We start from the raw sequence: 19,576 nt of genomic DNA, 5'->3' as shown, positions 1-19,576 counted from the left end.
CAACCAGTTATGCTGGTTTGGGCATGTGAAACAAAGACTTGAAGAAGCACACATAAAAGAAGTAGAAAGGTGGGATCATGAGAGTCTTAAAATAGGTCAAGATCTAAGATGACTCTAGTAAGGAGTTGAGAAGGATATGGAGAAATTGGCTTTAGATGAGCACATAGCACTTGGAAGAAGGGAATGGAGGGAAAGGATCATGGTTTATGATCATTGGGTATGAAATATTGATTCATGTATCCGGCTCCATCGTTGGGTTTAAGGCTTTGATGTTGTTGACAACAGATTCGCTTAAATATTTAGTGACTTGGTAATTCTCTTATAAATTCAACAAATCTACTAAAGTTGTTTCTAAACACATTAACAAGTGACTTTGCTAGCGCATTATGGGCTGAGGTAGCCAAGGCTTTCCCATATTATACACTAAAGGAGATACAAAGAAACTGGGTTTATTTTTCAAGCTATGTAGTATAAAGTGCTTCTTTGTAGGACACTGGGCTGTGGGCACCTTGTCCTCTTATTGTATCCCCTTTAAATTTTTATTTTTTATTTTTTTTGTGCTGTGTTAATTAGTAATTTTGTTCTGCAGGAAAGTTAAAACATGCTGACCATTAAAATAGTTTGGATCAAATTATCCTGCTATAAACTGTTAAGTAATCCATATTAGTTCTTCAATTTTTAAAGTTCGACTCAGCTACTGTAACCAAGGAGAGTAGGAAAAAGGACCACATATGCTCCTTTTTAGATGAGGATAGAATGAGGGGCAAATAACGTATGAGGATAAAGTGAGCAGATCTTGAAAAAGAAATTAGGAAAACAAAGGGAGTAACTCAAAATAAATATTTAGTAACTCATAAAGTGATCATTTAAACAATCCTATGATATGTGGGTCTTTTTACTGTTATTCCTGTTACCTTATGACTAATGTGCTACTTGAAAGGGAATCTGTCTGTTTCTAGTGACTGATCACTGTATTACATGTGCAAGAGTCTGCATATTCATCTACATGACAATCCAAATACATGGGAAATATGTTTCTCATTATTGTTTGATTACAGGTCGTGCCTAGATGAAAACCAGGCATTTCTAAGTACGGCTGATTCTGCAATTATAATGCATTCTCATGCCACAAAACCAGTGTCTGGCTGGAAGGGACTTGAGTATAAAGCTGCATTTCCTCTAGCAAAGCCACCTGGTGCAAATTTTTATCCTTCAGATATGGACAAACTGGTACACGATCATGTATCTTTTGATCAACTTTTTTTAATGCATAAATATGATGCAATGGCCTTTTCCTTCTTTGAGGCCTTGCATAATGGAAAAGGGGATGGATGTGGAGAATATGCTTTTTTTTTTTTTTTTAGTTCATAGAAAGAGTTGCAATTTAAAAAGCTAAACAACAGTCAATACTTTTTTTTTACCTTCATATTTTAGTGCTGGGAATGCCGTTCTGTCTTTTACTTTCCAAGGGAGACCCTTATCCCATTTCTGTATCTAGGTTGTGTTGTTATGATGTGGGTATGGCAGTATGGAGTCCAAAAATGATAAATCGACATGGTAACTGAGCAAGCTGACTCAACACACATTCTTCTTATTAGTTCTGGAATTAACAATATTGACTAGCAACAGAAAAACATAAGGTAAGTCTAATTAACACCATTTATCAAAATGAACCTATTTCAGATACCTTTCATCTTTACCATGCAAAGCAATTGTTCCCCGTTTCACAACTTAGTAAGCTTGAGCATGTAAATTGACATAATCCACATTTTGTTTATTAAATTTGTTAGTTAGATTAGTGTTGAGTCTATGTAAACATAATATCCATGCAAAGTCCTTGACCTTCTTATCTACCTTTTATTACTAAATAAAGTTTTTACGTTTTACTACCAAATAAAGGCGGCCAAGCCGAAGGAATAAGAGTTTTGTGAGTGGAATTTATGTAGATGATTGAGAAAGAGATGCTAGTATAAGGGTTCAAGGAACCTACTAATTTTTAAGTCCTGGTAATTGGAGAAATCTAGTAAAGTTGTCTTCCCTTTCTGAGTAATCAACTTGTTTCTTTCTTGTAATAGTTGTAAATACATTTTCCCTTCGTAATTTTCTTAAAGAGGTAACAGTATCTAGGTTTGGTTGTTTCAGATGCTCTATTTTTATGTTTCTCTCTGTTTGATTTAAATTATAAAAGCTATTTTGATCATTAGCTTTGGTTAAATTGCTTGTCATTTTCCATGCTCTATTTTTATGTTTCTCTCTGTTTGATTTAAATTATAAAAGCTATTTTGATCATTAGCTTTGGTTAAATTGCTTGTCATTTTCCATGCAAAAGAATTCATGTCAACATACTTTCTCCCCAGGAATTTGAATTATGGAAAAATAGTCTTTCTGAGGATGAAAGACAAGAAGCGATGGGCTTTTTTAATGTCATAAAAAGACGCAGCGGAGTCAGTTCAGATACCCCATCTGATGGGGGCAATGCTGATCAATCTATCCATGATCTTTACTGTGTCCCATTTTCTCAAGAGTATAGGTCTTATCTCACAAAAGCTTCAGAATTGCTGCATAAAGCAGCGGAACTAACTAGCTTTTCTAAGTGAAGTCTTGTCCCTCTATGCTTTCGGATTTTCATTGCTTAAATTTGTTTCCTTGTTTGTTTGCATTCTTTGATTTGTGTTGCTTGATTGTAGCTTGAAGAAGCTGCTGCACAGTAAGGCTGACGCATTCCTTTCGAATGATTATTATGATTCTGACATAGCCTGGATGGAATTGGTCTGTGATTTTTATCCTTTAATATCAAATTTGTTGTACTAAATATCTTTAAAAGTTTGGTTCACACTGGTTTAATCTAGCGATTTCCTTGGGAAAACATAATGAAAATATTATACAGAAACTAATACTTTCCTTTTTAGATGCTAAAATTTATTTCCCGTTAGTCTTTATGATAAAAGTAAATTGAAACTGAAAACTATCTTTATGATGTAATAATCTCGTAGCTCCTTTTGGTTTGGGAGCCTTTTCGTGTCTGTTAGTAATGACTAATAAGCAGACTATTTTGTGGTGTCAGTCAGTTGCTGAGCAAACCTCTGGTTGTGAAAGTGGTTTCTAATGTTAACCATCTCTCAAAATATTGAATGCAAAACTTATCTCTCAACATATTATAATGTATAGATCATGTGTTTTAATGTTGAAATAAGCTATGCAAATTTTAGAATGTTGCATTTCCAACTTTTTATATTAATTTATTTGCCCCAATTTTGTAGGATTCAAAACTGGATGTAACCATAGGACCATATGAAACTTATGAAGATGCACTTTTTGGATACAAGGTATGTTATATTGCATGGTAATGTTCTTCAGGGAGATTCTGACCAAAACTTGGGTAGTGTATCTTGAAATTATTCTGGTAGTGAAATTTTCATATGTAACGCTTTGTTTTCATGCTAGTTTCAGTATAAAACTGGTTGATATGGTGAAAAGTTGCTTCTCGCTAAAGAAGGCATAAGAGCTATAAGGGATGTATCTTATAGTGTTCTTGAATTTATGATTGTGATCTGTCCTCTGTTTTGTCTTAATGAAAAAACTTCACTCAGTAGAATGCTAGGCTAGTTTACTAGGCTTCATTGCTCAGCTTGGTCTGAGATGTTGATGCATCATGATTTTTAGTGACTCTTGTATCATGCTTTAAAATTCTTATACATTAATTAACTCAAGCATTGATCTTCTTCCATTATACTGTTGGACTTTATTTGTTCAAAACATTGTTATCGAATTCACTCCCCAATCCCCACCCCTGCAAATCTCGTGTTTTTTGTTTGCAAATACTAGATTACAGTCCATTTGCATTCAAAATCAGCATGCAATCTGATACGTCCAAATTTCTATACCAAATATTTTGTCAACTCCTGTCCATTGTTGGCATATATGTGTTAGGTGAAATGAAGTAGTTAAGAACGCCGTAGATCTAGGGTTTAAATGGTAAATCCTAGACATGTGAACTGATAGTGTAATTTTCTAAAGGGATATTCCATTTGTTACCATTGTACTTTGGGCTTTTCTATTTGGTACCCAATTTCTTTCTGGATTTTACATGGTACTACTATACTTTTAATTTATACTCGACCGTAACATTCTGTTAAATTGTTTTGTATTCTTCGATTTTGGTGCCATGATTAAGGTTTTAAGAGGATGTTTAAGCCCTTAAGGTTCAAATTAGAAAAAAAACACTTAGAAATGCCTCGATTTACTATACTTTTAATTTATACTCGACCGTAACATTCTGTTAAATTGGTTTGTATTCTTCGATTTTGGTGCCATGATTAAGGTTTTAAGAGGATGTTTAAGCCCTTAAGGTTCAAATTAGGAAAAAAACACTTAGAAATGCCTCGATTTATGTGCGAGAAAATTGTCTCAATTTACATTTTTCAATTTATTCGTACAAAAAAAAAAAAAAAATAAAATAAAATAAAAAACAGTTACAGTTTTGGAGGTCATTATGAGTTTATGATCTTTATGGATCAAATTCGAAGTTGAAATTAGTTAAAAAAAAAAAAAAGACCACAAATGCCCTAAATCAATGTTTTATTTAATGGGATGTTATGGTGGAGAATAATTTAGAATAACAATGGTATCATGTGGAATATAAATAAAAATTGGGTACTAAATGGAAAAGCCAAAGTACAATGATACGATATGGAAAATCCTTTTTCTATATGAAGATGTTATTTGTTAAGGCTCTTATTTGGGAGGGCAAGGTAAGCACTTGGTATTACCAATGAATGTTGTCATGTGGGAGTTGGAACTTTTGAAGTTGGATGTACTACTTCACAGCTCACTCTATTTTATGTTCCCTTTTTCTACTTCTTTTGACTCCTTGATACTTTATGTGAAAAATGTAGGTATAAGTTTGATTGATCTCATTTATTTAATGGGAAAAAGATACTATTTCTGCAGCAAAGCTTGACACTCTGCATATATTTTTTTTTATTATTTTTTTTTAATCTTAGTTGGTGTACTGTACATTTAATCAACATGGAATAAGTTTGTCATCTAAAAAGTCATATCACTATGAGTTATTCCCTCTGTCCCATAATACTTGACATAGTTACCATTTTCGTTCGTCCCAAAATACCTACACGTTACTAAATATGGAATAGGACCACTAATAAAAATATTTTCCTGAACTCTTTTTGGGACCCCAAACCCCAAAACCCAGTTAAATTCTATATTTCTCTCTCCTCACTACCCCCACCTCCCCAGCTTTTTATTTTTCTTACAATATAAAAATAAAAAAGAGAATCCTTTATATAATAAACAAATGTTTTAAATTGATCCACTTGTAGTTTTCTTAAACTCCGTGTCCACCCCAACGTCCCAAGTATTACGGGACGGAGGGAGTATAAATTAAGATAAATTATCTTCCAGCATAATGGATTTTACATCCATGTAATAGTGGTTCAAACTTCAATTTTTATTTTTCCTGATTAGCTTTTAGAGGACTCAAATTTCCAGTTAGCTTTTTAGAGTTCTGTTGAAGTCTTTTCTTCCTTTTGCTGCAAAGTTATGCATATAAATCTAAAAACAATGGTCTCTAGGGAATCATCTTGTGCCATGCTTAAATTCTGCAATTTGCAAGATGATATTACAAGTGCAAAGTTTTGAAGTTTATGTTGCTTAGAATTGTCATTTGAGCTCTTTATGTAGAATACTCCACCCTCCAAATGGGTTTGGACATGTAGACATTGCAATTTGGGCAGAATGAAGACAGTACTTTCCTTATTAGCCATACATAATCCAAGTATTTAAGTATTACATTAATTACAAAATAATTTATTATAAAAAAAAGTAATAGGTGTTGCTGTACGCCTGTACCTACAATTTATATATGGACACTAGTAACCTTGTTCCCATTTCTTATAGTGAAGAATTTTTTTTTCTTGTTTTTCGATCCATACGCATGTCTGACTCTCGTATCCTAGTCAGAGCATCAAGTTGAAGTAAATGCCCATAGTCCTCTCCTGCCATTTGTTCTAAAGTTCACTAATTTAGTTATTGCTTTTCTTGGTAAAGTTCATTTGATTTAAGTTATCATGCATCCTAGAAGGCTAGCTTGCTGATGATTTTTCTTAATGTTGCAGGCTACATTTGAAGCATTTATTGGAATTCGAGATGATGATGCTACAGCTAAACTAAAACTTTTTGGTGATAATTTATTGGTATGTTGATTTATTCTAGGATGATTGCTGCCTTTAATATAACAGAGTTTCAATAATTTGTTTATAATACACATTAAAGCCTATTACATCCTTCATTTCCCTAAACCACACGTGCTGGCCACTAAATCAATCAATCAATCAATCAAAGCCTTAATCTCATAAGTGCGGTCGGCCACTAAATGCATAGGAAAATTTTGTGAATTTATGTTGAAATTGCATTGAAAATGTGTGTAAGCATTTAATCTTACATTGATTCTCCTTGTTATCAATTGATATATAAGTATAGTATGACTTGTATTTTGAAACATGTGTTTGTCTAAATTACCTTATAAAACAAACAGAGGCAGTAGAATTGTTTCTAAAATACCTTTTTATTTCAAAACCTTTTGTTTTAGAATTACCTTCAAGCTGAAAATTAACTTGATATGACGCTCATATGATCGATGATCAATGTTGAGTTTAGCCCAAATGCACAGTGGTGTTGTTATGAACTGACTAGACTCACACAACAACAATGACAAAGATGACAGCAGGCAAGCAACTGATTTCATTAATAAGGGTTAATACTCAAACACAAGGTAACTTGATAGCTTTAGGCTATCAATCTCTAGCCAAAGATAACTTTAGGTTATCATTCTCTAGCCAAAGATAACTTAAGCTTATCACTCTCTAAACAACTTGAGGTTGTCATTCTCAATTCACTAGTTCAATATTCAAAAGACATGCCTTCCTACTCCTACCCTTTTCTTTATATATACACAAGCTAAGAGACGCACAAAAATTTGTGCGTGTGAATATAAGTTACTCGTATCTATTAAGCTTGATTCTCCGGTTTTTTTTTCAGATGATTTTTTTTTTCTTTTCAAATGGTAGTTTTTTTTAGGCAGTAGTTTTTTTTATTTTAAGGATTGTAGTTTTTTTATCAAAAAAACAAAAATGAGAGGGGTATTTTGGGAAAGTGAAATTTATCACCCAAAACCCTCTTTCACTTTATATATAGGATATGAATTACAAGTACTATCTTAATAATCTTTGTCTTGTTGCCTGCTGCTTTTTCATTCCCAGCTTCTTATGCTTGTGTTGCCTCCATAGTGGAACATTAATGATCTTTGTTCTCTAGTGCTGAAGTAGTCTCTTTTTTCTTGCTTGTCTGCTGCTCTGTTTCACTATGTTTGCTCTGATGTTCTGCTGGTTGTGGCTTGCGGTTTCTCTGGTGTACACCAGTGGTGGTTGTTGGGTCATCACAGTTGAAGAGAATTATCAAATATGTGTTGATTCTAAGGCCTATTTATATTTGCCCAATCATTGTAAACTGTTTCAGAGAAATTAATAATTGGATAAATATTTCTAAGTACTTGAAACAATTCGTATTGATCAATCGTATGCATTTGAAACAATTCGTGTTGATTAATCCTATGCATTTGAAAACAATTCGTATTTAATTAATATCCTAGGTAATAAAACACTATTTTAGAATTTACAGTAACTTTAAAATAAAGATAAGTAGCTAAATAAAGTTCAGACCTTTCAATAAATATAAGTCATTGTCAAAGACTTTAATCCACTGCTCACTAAACTTGGATGAGTAGTAGTGCATGCAAGTGCAGTGTGCAATGGTGAGTGCTGTGTGCAGCGAGAAGTGCATCAAAGTCAGCACACCAAGATAGTGACAAGTGAATGTGCAGGAAAACAAAGCTGTGCCTGCTGGCTGGTAACTTGTGCGGAGCCTTTGATGAGTGCTGTGGCAGGTGGAAATTCAGTTCCCCACGCAAATGTTTTGGGCTTGTGCCAAAGCTACTCAGCGCTTATTCTGGTGTGGGCGTGTGAATGCTTGCAGGCAGCCTTGTGCTGCCATGGGCTTGACAGATGACCTTGCCTTGAGGATGTATGGACTACCTAGCTTGTGCTATGATCTGTAAACCCTTCTAATTATATCCAAGCACTAATGCAAGTAAGATCTGAACATTAAATTTTTCGGACTTATATTTCTTCAACATGAATAAATCGATTATAACTGGACCAACTTTTGCTAAAACTCTAAAGTATTTAAATGACTTTGAAATAGTAAGAAAAACACAAACAGAGCATAATAGAGCTCAATAATGATAACTTATGCAAATAAGACCGTGAATGCCGCTGAAAGGCTAACTGTGTGTGTGTTTGTGTGTGCACGCGCGCGCGCATGCATGCATGCGAGATTAATCATTATCTGGAATGGTGTTGTACATCAACAGGAAGCAACTTGTATATTTTGTTGTAAATCATTAACTGGAAAGGTGTTGTTAATCAATAGGTAGTAACTTGTAAATTTTGTTACATATTGATAGAGGTCAGTGATTTTTTGACAAGTTAATAATGGTGCTATCAAGTTTAATCATTTAGCCCTGGCCTACTCATACTTATTGTGAGAAATGATTTAAATCAGTTGTGTTTTTTTTTTTTTTTTTTTTTTTTTTGTTAACTTACTTTTCTGTTTACTTTGTTAGGTTTTGGAACAGAATCTTCCAATGAAAGACACATTCAAATCCAAAGATGTCACAGCTGCTCCAATTCGTGTCATCCAGCTTCTTTACAATGCTGGGGTATGTTCTTCAACCATGAATACGTACATCTATGATTGGCTTAATCTGTTGATTATGTATACCAATTTCATCTCTTCCATACGGTTTTTATGCTATTACAAGTTATTGCATACTCTCGTAATTGTTGTAACAAATGTTCCAAATCTTAGTATTATATACGCACTCTTGCTTGTACTTTGCATTAAACAAGTTTTTAGATGAAGTAGTGCAAGAGGAGTAAGAAGCATCTACAGAATAATGTAGATGCAATATAAAAGCTATAAGATGTATTGAGAGGGTGCTGTTTCTGCTATAATATTTGATTATCTTGATTGGAGAAGATGCGCTTTAAGATGTTAGTGTTACTTCAGGATGTGAAGGGACCTCAAACTGTTGCATTTAACTTACCAAATGATGAACGCATTGTGAAAGATCGTGGTACTTCAATGGTGATGCTTAAAAATGTCTCAGAGGCAAAGTAAGTCAAGTTTTCTTTTCCTTGACTGCAGTGTTTATTTATTTATTTCTATCACTGTTTGCATGCTATTTTTACTTATTGTTATTGTTATGCTTTCTAAATATCTACCATGACATGACTGGACCAGGTTCAAGCATATTCTTTTTCCAATAGCCGAGGGATGCATATCAAAGGAGCAGCAAGAGCTTGTTGACTTTGATTCATTCTTCACTCATACAATATGTCATGAATGCTGTCATGGAATTGGCCCTCATAGCATAGTGCTTCCAGATGGTCGGAAATCAACAGTGAGATTGGTAAGTCTACCGAGGCCTTCCATTTTTAATACCTATTGTTTTTTGAATTGAACAATCTTATTCCAAGAATCAAACAGTAAGAACTTAGATGACTAAAAATGTTTGAAGAGCTATTTGCAAAATAATCACGTTTTTCTACACTGGCTTAGTAAAGTTAGATAAATAATTACTTTTGAGTAAGCACTATTTATTTGGTGAAGAATTAAAATTGTTGAACTAAGACTAGAAGCTAAAAATGATTAGGGAACAAAACATTAACCATTTTCATTGCATCCGCATCATCGCTTTCAACATTAGCTTTAAGCACGAAAATGATGATTTTTGTACTCATCTTTGGTATATGGACTTAAAACACCTTTGAGGATAAAAATCTTTTTGCTAGTTGCTTCTTTGAGTTACAAGTCCTTTTTTCCCCTCTCCACTGTTGGAGCCTAACTCCTGCTTAATTTTATTTAAAAATTTTGGTTTACACTCATAAACATGTTTTAACCATTGGCCTTAAATGATTCGGTGTATAAAAGGTTTTCGCCCAATATGAGGATAAAAATTTATCTTTGTGATGTTATGTTGATACTGTAATTACTCACTTTATAGGACAATGCTATAGTATGCTCATTAGGGCTGTCTCAAATCATAATTAGAGTACTATTTATTTAGTTGATATGTTACAATCATTATGGCTGTTCTTGTTCTCTAGGAAAAGGCCGAAAAGTATTAAGGAGACTAGGATTAAGCCATTTGTTAAATCAAACCGATGTCTTCTCATAGTGATTTATTTTTTGTTTTAGTTTAATTAAACCATAGACCTATAATCTAGTCTTGGGACAAAGAGATTGAAATTGATTGCGTGAGGTAAATTGATCAAAAGGGGAAACAAAGAGGAGATAAAATCTATTGATGGAATTCAATAACTTTTTTTGTAATATATTTCTTCTGCTCTATAATGGCACTACTAATACTCTCTCCGATTACATCATATTCTGATTTATACAAAAATAAAAATATAGACAGGTAGGATCTTATTGGATCTGTCTCAATTTGTACTTTATGAAAACTAAATTCTATATATATATATTTTTTTTCTAAAACACTAAGAAAGATATTGCATTGGCAAATGTGAAATTCTTAGTGTTGCAAGTAATATGGAGCAGAGTAAGTATTATAATTTTTTTCAGCTTCATTCAACAATTAGGTACAAAGTTATAACACATGGAGATTAGGTTAACATGGACAAATTGGTTTTTCATTTTTTTGCTAGTATTATTAACTATGTTTCTATTATTTTATGGTCCCTACGAAAAGTGTGAGATAAAGGCCCCTTACATAACTAACTTTTTTTTAATTTTATTATTTGGATATATATTAATAAAAGACAATGGAAAAAAAAATAGCTTATTTAATCTACCGTAATACGTCTTAATACACAATAGTAGACTGTAGTTTTGCAAAATACTAAAATATTTCTCTCTTCTTTGAAGTTTATAACTGATTTCTTCGAGCTTTTGGTGAGGCAAATAATCAAATCAGCACCAATCTTTTCTAGCTATCCTTCTCAATTGACATTGTAGCTAAACTATTTGACCTTGTCTGTGACATTGATGGCCTCAAGTAGGATTTTATCAACTTTAGTTTTCAGTCAATGCTACAATCATGGGCACTGTTAATGGAATCCTATAGGTTATTGATACATTTAGATGACAATTTGCAAGTTTGAAAAATGTAAGAATATTGATGGCATACAGTGATTTCGTTGCCATGGTATTGATTTGCCATATCTGAAGTGTTTGAAAGCAGTAGACATTGGAATCACTGCTTCCACTGGCTGAAAACTTGAAGGCTTTCAAATTTGGAAACCGGAGAAGGAGGTGGAGAGGTTGTTATTCTTGTTAATTGCTCGGTGGTTTCCGCCTGTGAGCAACTTAATTAATGAAAGGAAATAAGGAATCAAATAAAATTATGAATTGTATATGACTCATGGAGTTTTATTTTACTTGTACTACATTCTGACAGTAGACTAGTGGAGAACTATAAGTCTATAACCTAGTAGAAGACTGATTTTATTTAGTTATTTTAATATCGGCTCCCTTTCAGTGGGGGCCCTAGGTGGTTACACTCCTTGTTTATGCTCAGGGCGGAACCTGAGTGTAATTAATTTAACTTTTGACTGGTTGATGTTCTTACTAATTTTGTCAATTTGTCTTTTTGGTTTTGTTATTTTAAATGATGGGTGATTTAATTTTGTACTCTTATTGCTGATGCTTTTGGTAAAGGCAATGTAATATTCTCATATGATCTTTAAAATGAATTACCTTTTCCCTTCCCTGTTCAAAATCTTCATGCTCCTATATTGATATTGCTATTATCTTTCAAAACAGTTTGACATTATGGAGGCTGTTAATTATTGCTTGCTAGTAACTTCTTGAGAGAATGTTAACAATTTACTTGTAAAACAGGAGCTTCAAGAACTGCACTCTGCATTAGAAGAAGCAAAAGCAGATATAGTAGGCCTTTGGGCACTAAATTTTTTCATTAGTCAGGTTAGTGATTATGAATGCCTCTTTTGTTGTTTTGAAAATTGTGAGGCTTCTTGATGCTACTTAACTTTCTTACCACTCTTCCTTTTGTAAAATTACTTTTCACCCTAGTTCTCTCTAGTGACCCACATCTTTTTGAGAAATCTTGACATCATTTTAAATTTTGAAGAATTTGAACCACCTCAAAAAGAAAAAAAGAATACAAAATATAAGTTAGTTTACCATACGAATTCATCATAAATTGTTACTTGTTTACATCAACGCAAACATTATCATGTAACAATTTTGATAACAAGACACCACTCGAATCAAACTTTAACAAATTTATCACACTTTTTTAATTATGGTAAATATTGTCGAGTTTGTTATAATAGATCAAAAGGAGTATTAGTTTCAACTTTCAAGTCAATTGAAACACAAGATATCATAATTGACATACACGTGTTTAAGAACTCTTATAGTCAACTTAGCATCTATGAAGTTCATATCTTTTCCTGTTCGATCCCCCGCAACAACAATCGGGAAGGGACTGGAGCCGTTCACCAAGAACTGAGCCCGAATCCGGATTAGCCCAAAGGGTTAACCGGGTGGAACACCAAAAAGTTCATATCTTTTTTATATTATGGTATAGTTAGTGCCTGCAGAATGCATTGTCTTTAGTATTGTCAATCCCAAATTATTCCTATTCAAAGTTCTTTCTCAAATTTATTGTATATTAGTTTTGTCAATCTCAATGTATTCTTCTGCCTTGTGATAGAATCTACTTCCGTCAAGTTTGTGCAAATCAATGTATGTTTCCTTTCTTGCGGGATGCTTTCGCTCCGTGCGCTTTGGGTTAGATGAAGCCCATGGGTAAGCAAATTACTGCGTTGTTTTCAATTCCGCTTTTCTTCTATATTCTTAGTTTATGTTGGCCTTGTTTTCAGTAAGGGACAAGCGTTGCAGTTTAATTGGTTATTTGAGAAAGAAGCATTTATTCTGCATCCTGATGGGAGGTTTAGCGTTGATTTTGACAAGGTTTGATGCTCAAATTATATATGCTTAGAGTTAGTCATTCGTTGAATAAATCTGATAGTTTATTTGGCTTTTTTTTTCTTTGTTTTTATTTTAAGGTTGAAGATGCTGTTGAGAGCTTGTGTAGACAGATATTAACCATACAAGCTACTGGTGACAAAATTGCTGCCAGTTCACTTCTTGAGAAGTACTGCAAAATAACCAATCCATTGCGGCTTGCATTAGACAAGTTAGAAAGTGCAGAGGTATGAACTTTCAAAACTTAGTGTAAGGGCAAATGGGGACCCATATCCTATCAGTGGATAGGCTGATCACTGATTCTTAAGAACCATCACTTTTTGTTCTAGAAAACATCTTTTGTTGCAGTCTCTGATAGACCATGTTTTTGTTTTCGTTTTCTCAGTATGATGTTGGTTGCCCATTCAAAAATACCATCGGCATCAATAATATATAAATGGAGTTTATTCAAATGTTTTAAATAGTAGATACCAGTATTTTTGTAAGATTGGAAAGTATTAACTTGTTAGAGCTGCTACTGTATTTTAAAAGTAGCTGTCCACAGATCTCTTAACCTCTTAACCTGCTATTGAAGATATCTTGTTTTCTTACCCCTTCTTTAAGCTTCTATTATTAACCTTTCTACCCTCCTTTTATCACTAACACTTGATCTTGGATGCGTTACAGGTACCAGTTGACATAACTCCTACATTTACCACTGCAAACCAATTATTGCACAGAGGGCCCTGAAACCTGCTAGAAATTTGTTGAATATATGCTGCAATACTTGAAGTCTCATGCTTTACAATTGTGGATTTGTGGTAAACTGTTGCTGCTACATTTACTCTCTGGTACCAGATTACTGCAACGCTTGAAGTCTTGATATGCTTGAAGTCTTGATATGCTTCACAATTGTGATAAAATGTTGCTGCTTCGTTTTCCATCCAATACCAGATTATACAGAGATCGTTTTTATTCTATGAACTCAAGCTTGGATATTGGTTTTGGTTTGGTTGATTTACCTGCATATTTATCCCTAAGCTAACAATAATGCTATGGCCTTTCGTTATGGCTTTATCCCTAGTCATTTGATAAGGACCTTAAATTATCCTATGACAGTGTTGATGTTAAAAAATAATTATCAAATATAAGTTGCAATAAAAAAAATTGGCTTGCTTTGTTTTACAAGTTACATGGTCAATTTAATGTGTAAATTTTAAGATTTAAGAAACTCTTCCTTCACGATCGATAAGGTGAAAAACCACGATCCCAATTCAAAGAACAAAAATGGTTTAGTATTCATAATTTCGAGAGTACAATGATAACCAGCGCAAATACAATACATTTAAATATAAGAGGCATAATTGAACTCAAGATTTGTAGAGCTGCACTCGAGATTAGTATAGTCGCACTCCATGGCTACTTGTTCAAAGAGACAGCTTTACTAAATATTAGCGTCAATAACTGTACCATTCAAAGAGACACTGCGATGTCATATTCATGCCAGGAATACCATTGTAACATGCACTACATTTGGAGTAAGTTAAACAACAAAATTTGTTTTGATTTAATTAACGCTGATTGTTTTTACAGAAAACATTTGAGCTCGGCTTTTTCAATCTAAACTTGTCAATCGACCACTAGCCAAGTAGTTTATTTCAAAATAATGTAACCAAAATTGTAGGATGAAGTTAACATTCATTCACCAAACTGTAAGATGCTTAGCAAGCAAATTGAGATATTGCAAAACTGGTAAAGAATGAAAATTGCTCATACTATGTAATACTCCCTCCGTTCCCAGAATTATGCGCGGATATCTAGGTAAATTAATAAAGCAAATACATTCAATCATTTTTGTCATCATACTCCGTAATTCATTGGGAGATGGTAAAGGAAACTATTACTACCAAAAAATAATGAAAAGGAAAAATTGTCAGGAACTACCCGCCTAATAGGTCATTTTGTCAACAACTACTCGCTTAAAATTTTTATCAAAAAAACTACCCACTAAATTTAAAAAGTTTGACTAGCACTACCTATTTTGGTTTTCTGGCAACAAAATCCGGCGAGTGGGGTTCACTTTTGTTTTTTCTTCCAAAATTTAAACACGAAATGATGAATCACTCAATTAAGAAGCCAAAACAAGTGAATTTAACATCAATTTAGAAGCATTACATATTTCTTAATTAAAATCACAATTACTTTCGCCCTCTTTAATTGGGGAAATATTGAAAATTTTGTGCTTCTAGGGTGAGTCGTTGTAAAGGAGATTAGATTGGTTGTTAATACGAGGTTTAGGCTTAAGTTTTGGAAGGAAAAAATAAAATTTGGCCACACTTGCCGGATTTTGTTGTCGGAGAACCAAAATGGGTAGTGCTACTGTAACACCCCAATAATTCTTTCTTTAAACCTGGGAGTAACCTGAACAATATTCAAGAGAATTACTAGCGTGCTACCGCCACATGTTCAAACGTTAAGGCTATATCAGAAATTAGCAGCGGAAAACTAAATCAGTTATAAATAAGTTTCAAAACCAATAACCAAAACTAAATTAAATCTTACAACTTGGAACCATTAATGCCCTTATTCAAAACCCAATTTAGTTAAAATAGTATAAAATGAAATTGAGTTTAATGAATTCAAAAGTAAATAGCAAAATAAATAGTGAAAAGTAATCAACACTTGTAACACCCCAATAATTCTCTCTTTAAACCCGGGAGTAACCTGAACAATATTCAAGAGAATTACTGGCGTACTACCGCCACGTGTTCAAACGTTAAGGCTATATCAGAATTTAGCAGTGGAAAACTAAAACAGTTTTAAATAAACCTCAAAACAAAGGAATTAAATCAAAATAAGTATTACAACTTGGAACCATTAAGGCCCTTATTAAAAACCCAATTTAGTTAAAATAGTATAAAATGAAATTGAGTTTGATGAATTCAAAAGTAAATAGCAAAATAAATAGTGAAAAGTAACCAACACTCCACTCAAAATCCCACAACCTTGATGCAAATGCTGAATGTGTAAGAAACTGTGGTTAATCTGCTCCCCAATATTACAAGTGTAAAAATTGGATCGTCACAGGGTCATTGAAAGGCGAAGGCCGTGACCAAAGAAAGACACACACAAAAGCACGCAATCAGCAAAGCTGAGTACATACAAGCTGCGAAATAATTTAAGAAATATCTAACATGCTACTAATAATCAAACATATGCATCATTAAATAATAAACTCAACACAGGACTCAGCTATCCAATTTATTAAGACTTCACTAGTTAATAGTAGCTAACTCATTTCAATTTACTCATTGGATTTAGCAATAGACAAGGTTGTCCAACCCATGTCCCATTTGGAACATCAATAAAGAAAAACCCCATGCCTTCTTTCGGAAACATCAGTAAACATCCAACGACCATGGGCGCAACTCCGTGATCGTAGTTAGTATGAGATCTCACCTAACTCCTAGTTTTAAGAAAAATATTTGAAATAAGAGACTCGTAGATCAGACGGCCTCGAGAAAAATACACGGCTAATACCCCATGTACCCCAACCCCTGATTGTCATTACTCCAGATGTGCACAAATCCAGAATTTTATTGCTCATCCATCTTGCACTTTACGTGATTTACAAGTTTAGACTTGGTGATGACTCATATGCATAACAATACAAACATTCCAATATCAATTCAATCAAGCAAGGCAAGTTTCCAATTTCAATTCTTGATTTATAAGTGACAAACAACATTTATTATTTAATCCTTTAACTACCTCGGTGTATAAACACCTTGAGTGCATAAGGCACCCCACAAACTTAACCTCGTCTCATAAGACTTGAATTCCTCCTTTACTCATTCTATTTCAATAATCATGAATGAGTAATAAATAAATCATTCCACATATTCACATACCTTTGCCTCTAAGCGCATCTTGAAAAGTTAATGCATAAATAATATTTGCAAAGTAAAATAGTGCACATCATACAGAAATCACAATGTATAACCAGACAATTATTCCCAGTCTTCTCTATACATGATACTAAGTTCTTGATACATCCCTAAACATGCATCTAAAGGCAAGGTTTCGTAACTCGTACGTACCTTGAGTAAACGAATTGGTATGCCACTTTACTCACTAGAAATCACCTTCTATAAACTCCTCTCCTAAACCAAACAACGAGAATTAAAGTAATACCCAAGCAAATAAATTTACAGCAATACTAACTTACGTAAAAACCTTCAAAATCCAATTAAACAACACTTTAAAACCTTCCCTTTAGTTAAAATTGAAGGCTTACATATAGTTCTTTAAATTTTCTTCATAAAAACCTTAAAATACACTCTTATACATGAAATTACAGCAAGTTTAAAGTTTAATAAAAATCTGAAAATTATTTAAAAACCCCTAATAATCTCCCTTTTTAATGGGTGATTAAACCCTCTTTATAAAACATCAAAATTAGTACTTAGAAACTATTTTCAGCACTTTAGATTAATTAAAAACCCTTCAAAACTTTATCAATACATCACTTTTATACTCAATTAAAAATCTCCTAGGAAATAATCACTTCCTAAAAAAAAACAACCAACAATTAATATTATAATATGATGAAAAACCTCTTAAAACTTCAATAAAAACATATTTATACTTAATTAACTTTAAACATAATTAATTTTATTAATCATAGTCAAGGATAAAATTTTAAGCATAAAAAAAACTTCGTTAAAAATCAAAAACTGCCCGAAAATCATATTTAGAGGCTGAATTTGGCCACGAGAGGGTGGTACTCACTACCAAAGGTAATGTCTTTCTTAAAACGGTGTTTCCACATGAAAAACACTACTTTTTTTTATCAAAATCGGATGAGTTCAGAACCTAATCGGGATTAAAACAAGATTAATATTAACTAACGGAAATCTAAAAATTAAACACGAATTTACGTGTTCAAAATATTCTGGAATTAAGTTAATCTAATCATTAGTTATAATCACCAAAATTTCAAAACATCATTACTATAAAAGCCCTAAATCAATTGTTCATAAAAACCCTAAAATCATGATTTTCAATAATTAAAAACCCTAGGTTATAAAATTTAAAAATCTGAAAATTATAAAGTTTAATCATCAAAATACAATTTGATACTAATTAAATTAATTTCAAACAATAAAATCAAAACCACAAATTAATAAAATAAAGGAGAAAGAAAATAAGACTAACCTTTTTGTGTGGGAAATTTTTGGGGATTCATGGTGTATTTATAGAGTAGGGAGTGTAGGGTTAAATTTGGGCTTAAGTTATGGGATAGGGCTTAAGTTATGGGTTTTGGAATGGGTTATTCCAATAAGAGTATGTAGGAATAATTTACATTGCCCAATAATTAATAAACGTTTGGTCCAAAATATATTTTACTTTTATAAAACCTTATACTTAAAATACTTTAACCCTTTAAAATATTTCATTAAAATACTTGAGCCCTTAACAATACATTTTATTAATACTTAAATACTTTATAAAAAGTACATAAAAATACGGGGTATTACAACACTCCACTCAAAATCCCACAACCTTGATGCGAATGCTGAATGTGTAAGAACCTATGGTTAATCTACTCCCCAATATTACAAGTGTAAAAATAGGATCGTCACAGGGCCATTGAAAGGCGAAGGCCGTGACCAAAGAAAGACACACACAAAAGTACGCAATCAGCAAAGCTGAGTACATACAAGCTGTGAAACATAATAAGAAATCCCTAGCATGCTATTAATAATCAATCAACACACATCATTAATTTGTAGACTCAACACATGACTCAACTATCAATTTACTAAGACTCCATTAGTTAAAAGTAGTTAACTCATCATTTTTATTCATTGGATTAAGCAATAGACAAGGTTGTCCAACCCATGCTCCATTTGGAACATCAATAAAAGAAAAACCCTATGCCTCCTTTCGAAAATATTAATAAACATCCAACGACCACGGGCGCGACTCCGTGATCGTAGTTAGTATGAGATCTCACCTAACTCCTAGTTTTTTGAAAATTATTTGAAATAAGAGACTCGTAGATCAGACGGCCTCGAAAAAAGTGCACGGCTAATACCCCGTGTACCCCAACCCCTGTTTGTCATACTCTAGATGTGCACAAATCCGGAGTTTTATTGCTCATCCATCTTGCACTTTATGTGATTTACAAGTTTAGACTTGGTGATGACTCATATGCATAACAATACAAACAATCCAATATCCATTCAATCAAGTACACCAAATTTCCAATTCAATTCTTGATTAATTAGTGACAAGCAATGTTCATTATTGGTTCCTTTAACTACCTCGGTGTATAAACACCTTGAGTGCATAAGGCACCCCACAAACTTAACCTCGTCTTATAAGACTTGAATTCTTCCTTTACTCATTCTATTTCAATAATCATGAATGAGTAATAAATAAATCATTCCACATATTCACATACCTTTGCCTCTAAGCG

General features: G+C 33.0%; 1 protein-coding gene across 2 annotated transcripts in view; it reads left to right on the top strand.

The window, feature by feature from the left end:
- The window catches only part of LOC145579042 (nudix hydrolase 3-like), a 29,160-nt gene extending 14,910 nt beyond the window's left edge, over positions 1 to 14,250 (top strand). For both annotated transcript variants that reach the window (XM_081636323.1, XM_081636322.1), the window contains 13 exons: positions 1,059 to 1,230; positions 2,358 to 2,593; positions 2,688 to 2,769; positions 3,261 to 3,326; positions 6,135 to 6,212; positions 8,699 to 8,794; positions 9,145 to 9,251; positions 9,379 to 9,547; positions 12,001 to 12,084; positions 12,839 to 12,933; positions 13,008 to 13,098; positions 13,194 to 13,340; positions 13,780 to 14,250. In XM_081636323.1, coding sequence (XP_081492449.1) covers positions 1,059 to 1,230; positions 2,358 to 2,593; positions 2,688 to 2,769; positions 3,261 to 3,326; positions 6,135 to 6,212; positions 8,699 to 8,794; positions 9,145 to 9,251; positions 9,379 to 9,547; positions 12,001 to 12,084; positions 12,839 to 12,933; positions 13,008 to 13,098; positions 13,194 to 13,340; positions 13,780 to 13,842 — 1,486 coding nt within the window. In that variant the 3' untranslated portion in view covers positions 13,843 to 14,250. The remainder of the gene's footprint in view (positions 1 to 1,058; positions 1,231 to 2,357; positions 2,594 to 2,687; positions 2,770 to 3,260; positions 3,327 to 6,134; positions 6,213 to 8,698; positions 8,795 to 9,144; positions 9,252 to 9,378; positions 9,548 to 12,000; positions 12,085 to 12,838; positions 12,934 to 13,007; positions 13,099 to 13,193; positions 13,341 to 13,779) is intronic.
- Positions 14,251 to 19,576: the final 5,326 nt, after the last annotated feature.

Source organism: Chenopodium album, chromosome 14 (assembly GCF_948465745.1).
Source record: "Chenopodium album chromosome 14, dcCheAlbu1.1, whole genome shotgun sequence".
Lineage (NCBI taxonomy): Eukaryota > Viridiplantae > Streptophyta > Magnoliopsida > Caryophyllales > Amaranthaceae > Chenopodium > Chenopodium album.
Note: the sequence above shows the minus strand (reverse complement) of the source record. Positions and strands in the feature narration are given on the sequence as shown.